The sequence below is a fragment of the Perkinsus marinus genome (assembly GCF_000006405.1).
Source record: "Perkinsus marinus ATCC 50983 genomic scaffold scf_1104296960350, whole genome shotgun sequence".
Lineage (NCBI taxonomy): Eukaryota > Perkinsozoa > Perkinsida > Perkinsidae > Perkinsus > Perkinsus marinus.
The window spans coordinates 115099-122409 of record NW_003206190.1 but is presented as its reverse complement, the minus strand read 5'-3'; the positions used below and the strand labels follow the sequence as shown (position 1 = coordinate 122409).

Sequence of the window (7311 nt, the reverse complement as noted above, 5' to 3'; positions counted from 1 at the left end):
CACTCTACGTGAACTCTACTCTGAGCTCAATAAACTGAAGAACTTGCTATATACCACCAGTAACTCTACGGCACTCCAACACTTCGAATGTTCCATCGTGGCAGAGATACTTATCGGCTATCTTGACATCCGTGGGGAACGCTACGGCCGTTTCTGTTAGAAAGAACCTTCTCTCTACCATGGTACGCTTGAAAGCAGCCCTGGTCTGTGATTCATCCGAGCGGTATGCAGGGAGGACCAAAATCGCTCTACCTCTTCCACTGAGGCACTCATCAATCGCTACTGCTAGTTGATGCGCCCCTTCCTTAGAATACAGCAGATCGCTTCCAATGACTAAGTCGAATTTTCGCCCCCAGGGCAGGGGTCCACTGCCCAGGTGAATCGTTCAACAACAGGGACGGTCATTAGAGAGCTTTGCAGTGCGATGACGTTATAATTAAGATTCTTTATAGTGCGTTCATTGCCATCAGTGAGGAAGATACTAGAGGGTGAGAGGAAGGCCGCAACTGCGAGACCAGCAATGCCACAGCCAGATCCCAGTTCCAGTACGGACAGTCCTGAGGGCAAGTCTATGGAGAGGAGGTACCTACCATAAAGCCTTCTGATAGGGTGAGGGGTCCAAAGGGCACTGCTACCTAGCGAGAACGATCCCAGATTCCCACACTCGAAGGCCACACTGGGAGTCCTGGAAGACATCACTACACCGCAGACCAGGAGACAGCACCTACCCAATGTAAACCTGGTCAAGGACTGAGGAGTGAAGACCGGCTCATCTCCCTCTACTACATGCGATGCGCCTAGGTCTATCTCCCGCACTCCTAACATGCCCGGTGCTGATCCATGTACTAAAGGCATTGAAAACTGATAGAACAACAAGAAGACAACTCGGCAACGCAATTCACCCTATCAGAGATCACACAAATACGTCTACTATCAATACACCATAGTGGCGTTATGATATGTACTTATCCTTGTGCTCGATCAGTAGCCTAGCACTACTCTTCGCATCAAAGAACAGCCCATCGATCTCCTCTATGTCGCTCTTCTCTACCCTATTCTCCCTACCATATGTTCCTGCCACCACCGCTGCAGGAGCCAACAGCTGTAGGCAATACCTACACCAACAACATCTACTACAACAGTACTACTACTACTGCTCACCTTAGACTCGTAGCATGGCCGACTTTCCCAAGGAGCTCCATAGCGTCCTCAGCTACACTCAGGCCTTCCGTCTGAGCCCTGATAGCGACGATTTGAACGATCTCATCCACCGAGTAAGGGAGAGTCCGAATGATGACCAGCCGGTCCAGAAGGTCAATAGGCATGCCATGAGGCGATACAATCTCGGTACCCCTGAAGAAGACAACAGTGTGCGGGAAATATGCACATTGTCAACTGCATGTGGACGCTGATATGAAAATTCGTGAGAAACTAAGTTGAATTCCTCATTGCTTTCTATATACTTCTACCCTAAGTCTTGAGTAAACTCTTATAGTAAGAGAGAGGAACTCTTCTCAACTCAGCTGAGGGAAGCGAACGTATATTCCTCTAACACTGGAAGCCCATACGGCCATAAGTCCCACCTTATAGTGCATATACCTCTATTCGTAGCGAATACAATAATAGGAGATAGAGGCGACTCCAGGACACGGTTTAGATACCTGGGGAAGGCTATATGTACGGAAGAAGTGAGAATGGTGTGGTATTACGTGAAACACTCAATGTCCAGCATGTGTACCTCATCAACAAAGAGCACGCCTGGGACCAACTCCGCAATGCCTTGATCAATGTATCGGTTCACCACCTGAGCCCCTATCCTCTACCCTCCACTGCCTCCCTGACAGACTACCTTATTAATCTCAGCTCTCAGTTTATCAGTAACCTCAGTCTTCCTCTGACGGAAGAACTGTCCCATCACAGAGGCGATATCATTTCCCCCTTGCGGCCTCGCATTGGCCATGTCCAAGTCGTGCAAAGTAACATCCTGGACTACCTCCTTCTTTTTGTGAACATCCCCTTTGGGAACCGGTACATATCTGTTCATGTGAGAATCCAAGGTTGAAGCATGGAAGATACGAAGGAGGTTAGAAATTACTCTTCGGCCTCCAGATCGAATTCAGTTGCATAGCGATCGCTCCTTCCCACCCTCTTCACCGCACCAGAATTAGCTTCTATATAAATAACATCCCCCACAGATACCTATCAGCAACCCTACATTTCCCTACTACTACCACTACCCTCTACTCACCTTCTCCTTGGTGAGCTGCTCGTGGATGGAAGGCGCCAACTTGAGAGTCTTCGAGCCCTTATTAGTCTTCAACCCCAACTGGACCTGGACCACAACAGCTACTACTCGTAGGAGCCAGTGGTCACTACAGATGACACGACTTTGCCGTAGCCTCCCAAAGGGTCGGGCTTTTCCTCAGGGGTGAGTTCAGTGACCTCTCCCTCATACACCTCCTTGGTTTCCTTGATTCTAATGCCAATAGCCTTCCTACAGTTCTCCATAAGGATCTCTGTCTTCTTCACTTCAGAGCTGTACACCTCACTACCCACCATAGGGCAGAAGGGCACCTTAGGCCCCAACTCATGAGCAATAGCCAACGCAATGGCGGTCTTGCCAGTACCTACCACTCCTCTCTCAACTCTCCTCAACCCCTATGGTATTACCCGGTGCTCCTGCCATCAATAGAGCCCTACCAGCCATCTTCCTACTCTTGATCAAATCCACCACTACCCCAGCCGCCTCCCTTGCCTTCTCCTGGCCCACCAACCTAAACCACCTCTATTACTCTTATTATCATTACACTACATGAAACATAACTACACCATGTAGTATTACACTACACAAAAAAGCACTATTATTTTTACTAATGGTGACCAGCACCACTCTTCCCCTCACCCATTCGCGATAGGCTCCGCTGTTCCATCTGGCTTCAGACCGAGGCCCTTGATATGAGAATGACTCGCAATACGAGTAGAGTGCACGGTCGACTGAACTTCTTCAATCTTCATAGCCTCACAGACTACCACAACACTCACTACCAATAATGTGTCTGCCGCCCATATAACAACAACACCCTTCCGATGGAAACTGTTATTTGAATACTCTACGTCCTAGTCTGAGGCCGGACTTCTTCCTCCAGCTCCCCCTCAGAAGTAGCAGCAGGCTTACCACGGAAGGTTCGCGCCAAGTGCCTACCGTGCTCCTTACTTGATACCCTCTCAATACCACTCCTACCTGAACTCCTTATCCTCCTCAGTCACTTCCATCTCCTCCGGCTCGCTAGCCACCTCACCAGCAGTAGGGGTGTTGGCTGTAATCAAGAAGGAAAAGAGAGGTCAATGCTTCTGTGAGGCTTCAACTTACCCTCTCCAGTGGTGGCCTCAGCCCCTTCGGCCTTCCGAATCTCCTCCTGCATCAAGCGGAGGAGACACCTCTCAGTCTGCTTGCTCAAATGACCTGACCTTCGACGTCCACACGATTGGTATAATCGTCACAATACACTGTCCCCAATATTCATTGGAAAAATTCCCCGTACCGGGGATCGAACCCGAGACCTACTTGTCCGTTCAGCATACATTCGTCTCAAATCCCAATTAGGCCGACGTGGCAGAATCGATGCGCGGTTCTCCTGAAGAAAGTCAACATCTCACCTTCCCCCTACCAACCTTCCTCCCACCTCTATCTGGGCATAGTCCATGACTTGGTCCAACTCAGCATTCAACTCCTCTTCTATCGGCTCCGCTGACACTGGCTCCTTCTTCAAGTCCTTCAACGCCTCCGCTTGAGGGGTATACGATTGGAACCTCATCACCTTAACACTACATTAACCCCACTACTCCCCCCCCGCGATAACACGACCAAGCCGGGCACAGAAACTACGATTGGGCCCCACTACGACCGTGGGCTCTTCCCTGTTTCTTTACGGGGAGTGGCGTGCGCGGCCTCTAATGCCTTCGATAGCTTCAGTACGATTGGGTCATCCTTGGCTTCAGCAACTGCCCCTACAGAAGAGGTCTCCAGAAGTACCTAAGCCCTACCTCACAAGACACCAAGGCATCCTCAATGTCCTCACCTGGGTAGCATGTATCCACTTCTTCATATCCTCAGCCTCCGGCATTTCCTCTTCTGGACGACACCCGTTCCACAACGACACTATAATCTTCAAAGAGTAACTACAGTCGAGACACATACTTCCCCCCCGCCCATCATCAAATCTAACCGCATAAAACTTCCCCTACAATACTACGTGTGCTGCTCCTACAGTGCAATAGCAGTACTTGGAAAGAATGCCCTACAATATTTTTTCCCCAGAGTGAATGTTCATCCAAAGTAGTCCTCTACCTCAAGTCAGTATTGAGTTGCCTTAGCCCAGATTCGGTGATGATAGTGATACCACTATCGATCTCCGTGATGATGGTCTGAGCCGCTCTCCGGAATACTGCCGGCACCCACTGAGAACGGAGTACCTAACGCATACTACTCCAATAAGCATTCGCCATGCAACGCGCGGAAAAAACTCTCTTGCAGAATCGGAATAAGGGAAAAAATTATTTTCACCCTACTAACACACTATCATCAACTCCAGCGGCCAGCATGCTACTAAGTCACTCACATCATCCTCTCCTTCCTTAGCCTTCTTGCTCAGGTATGGTACGTATAGGAATAGTTGTTCAGAGAGGGAGGTGACACTAGCAGAGGGCATGGCCCCTCCTTGCTGCCCTCGACTACTACTACTTTCCGACCATACCGCCAGTGTACCTACGCAGCTCCTACCAACATCGACCCCAATAAGCGCTCCTACCATAGCCTTTCAAAATCCTCTTACTAATCGGCGAACACAGCCCCTCCACGATGAGTTTATTCACTCGCTGACAGACCTAAAAAGAAAAAGAGAATCCTCCGTGTCGTACATGTACATTAGCAACTACCTCATCAACAGCAGCAGTAGTAGTAGTCACCTCGTGCTCGTCATCACCATGAGCGATGGATGCCAAAATGACACCCACCGAGGCGTCCTCAACTTCCCCCTCCTCAGCCTTCTCACTCGCCTTCCTCGCTATACTCCTCAGCTGATTATTGAACTCCTCCGCGCCCACACGCAGGGAGCCCATGCTCTGATTCACCGACCTATACACCACCCTAATACCACCCAATCCCTCCCAAGGACTCCCCTACCGGCAATTCGCGAGCAGCGTAGAGAAATCAGCGTTGTCATCTCCCTGTGCCGAGTACATTTTAAACACCTTAGCCACCATCCCAGAGATAGAGCGATTTACGGTAGTATACCAAAATGACTCATACCTACTACCACTTACACGATGTGTATCAACATGCATAGCAAACTCACAGTTGATGAACTTCCTTCGACCACAGAGGAGCCAACGCTGCCGCACTCAGTGAGCCTTCGAGCCCAGCACTCCCCGACCTCACTATAGCCGTCTGGTATCTACCACCCATACCACCATACCCTCCAAAGGGCAATAGGGAGACCTTACTTCATCACCCTAGTCTCCAATGAGATGAGCCCATCAGCTAAGCTCAACCTACTCCTCCTTTCCTCCTCTACCTCCTCCATCTCCTCCTCACTACTCAGTGGATTCCTCACACCGCCACCTCCCTCAACAGGGAGAAACAGTCCCGGAACTAGGCTCTCTAGCAACTTGCTATCCAGCAACTTCTGAGCGCATATACGCGACCACCTACCATAAAACGCAACGTCACGCGCCACGAAATTCCCCATTGCTCACTCGTCATCTTCAAAGTGCATCTTCCGCTTCAAGTGATTAAATCCCCGTGATAGGGAATATAGGAACTCCCTGGGTCGGCCTGGTAGAGCCTTACAGCGCGGTGCCCACGGGCCGAATAACTGAAAATGATCACTTACCAAAAACCACCCATGATAACAGGTGTGGGAGAATTCGTTTGGTTTCCTCAACTGAGCTCGTGCGTTTTCTCACTACCTTACACGATTCTGGGTAGAAGTATATAAAAACCGACCTCAGAATTTCCATATTATCACCAACACATGCAGTTGACCGTGTGCATATTTTTCCACATTGATCATAACACTTGAAAGAATATCAATGCGCTGATAAAAGTATATTCTTTTCCCCTCAAAAGTAGAGATTGATAACGGGGAAGTAGGAACATCGACACAATTAGAACCCTTCTTACCTCCTTCGTAGCCGATAAGATGCACTTCCTCATCAACAGACCATCACCATCCTTCACACCCGCCAGCGTCTCCAGCCGCTCTACTAGGGCCTCCGCCAAGGCATGGAAGAAGCCGATGCTGACCTCCATAACTCCCACAACACACATCCTATCACCACTACTACCACCTACACCCCGTCCACTCCATCGTCCCCTCCCCTTCCCCCATCCTCCTCCTCACTATCCGACAACACTGCATCTACTCCCTCCAGATCACTGCTAGTTGCCGAAGATGACGATGATGACTGTAACTACTCCAACACCATAGCATGCACAGTACAACCCCCTCCCTCACATATGCCGTCCACTTCCTTTGAACCACAGTATTCATAGCAGCACACACCGCCTCCTCGAACTCCTCCAGACCACCCTTCCCAACATTCATATCATCTCGATATGCCTATTACCACAGTTCTATCGCAAACACACCCCCAAACTCTACTACATCATAACAAACTCTCAACTGCTTAGAATTGCATCTGTCAATAGCCGAGCCCACCTTCCTGCCATGCACACCAACTGTCACCACCTGTCACCACTACAACAACTACCTCCTAACTTCCCTCTGAAGGCTCATCTGCATCGACTCTATTTCTTGCCTTCGGTCTTCATAGTCCGGCAGCATCTTCAAGCCACCATCAAGGGCTTCCCTGATCTCCCCCATCTTCCCCTTAAACTCCCTAAACTCTCCCCTATGCAGCAGACTATCCAATTCCCTTATCTGAGATCAATGAAAAATGTGAAAGAAAACGGCATCGTTCCGTCATCATCATCACCCTCGCATCCCAATTATATGCCTCTCCCAGTGCAGTTCTCGCTGCCTGTAATTTCCCCTTCCCACTATCGACTTTAGCAATGAACAACTGCGTCTGGCGCTGCTCCTCCTTATCCCGACTGCCCAACTCCCCCACTAGTTTCGCCAACCTCCCCTCCCCCTTGGACACGTCCCCCTTCATGCATTGCAAATCATGCATGACAGCCGGTACTGCCGACATCAACTGTGAACTCTCACTATCTATCATCGCTGATGTCTCCTGGGCTAAGGCATTGAGGTTAGAATCTGACCAAGGTGTGGTATGGTTACTACTAGT

General features: G+C 49.7%; 3 protein-coding genes across 3 annotated transcripts; all 3 read right to left on the bottom strand.

Annotated features, from left to right (window-relative positions):
* Positions 1-333: 333 nt before the first annotated feature.
* Pmar_PMAR013255 (hypothetical protein) lies at positions 334-855 on the bottom strand (the record flags this gene model as incomplete). The annotated part of the gene is made up of 2 exons (XM_002772867.1): positions 334-557; positions 729-855. The coding sequence occupies 2 exons, from the start codon at positions 853-855 to the stop codon at positions 334-336; spliced, it is 351 nt and encodes a 116-aa protein (XP_002772913.1).
* Positions 856-952: 97 nt separating this feature from the next.
* Pmar_PMAR013254 (RuvB DNA helicase, putative) lies at positions 953-3015 on the bottom strand (the record flags this gene model as incomplete). The annotated part of the gene is made up of 10 exons (XM_002772866.1): positions 953-1115; positions 1162-1353; positions 1584-1661; positions 1710-1804; positions 1850-2036; positions 2096-2199; positions 2249-2332; positions 2377-2627; positions 2671-2774; positions 2903-3015. The coding sequence occupies 10 exons, from the start codon at positions 3013-3015 to the stop codon at positions 953-955; spliced, it is 1371 nt and encodes a 456-aa protein (XP_002772912.1).
* A 68-nt stretch (positions 3016-3083) lies between these two features.
* Positions 3084-7215, bottom strand: Pmar_PMAR013253 (hypothetical protein; the record flags this gene model as incomplete). The annotated part of the gene is made up of 21 exons (XM_002772865.1): positions 3084-3198; positions 3242-3317; positions 3371-3463; positions 3566-3635; positions 3684-3810; positions 3906-4033; positions 4080-4179; positions 4349-4473; positions 4620-4765; positions 4809-4884; positions 4936-5134; positions 5183-5308; positions 5355-5453; positions 5503-5706; positions 5755-5873; positions 6182-6329; positions 6353-6471; positions 6516-6620; positions 6666-6723; positions 6772-6941; positions 6997-7215. The coding sequence occupies 21 exons, from the start codon at positions 7213-7215 to the stop codon at positions 3111-3113; spliced, it is 2595 nt and encodes an 864-aa protein (XP_002772911.1). The 3' UTR covers positions 3084-3110.
* Positions 7216-7311: the final 96 nt, after the last annotated feature.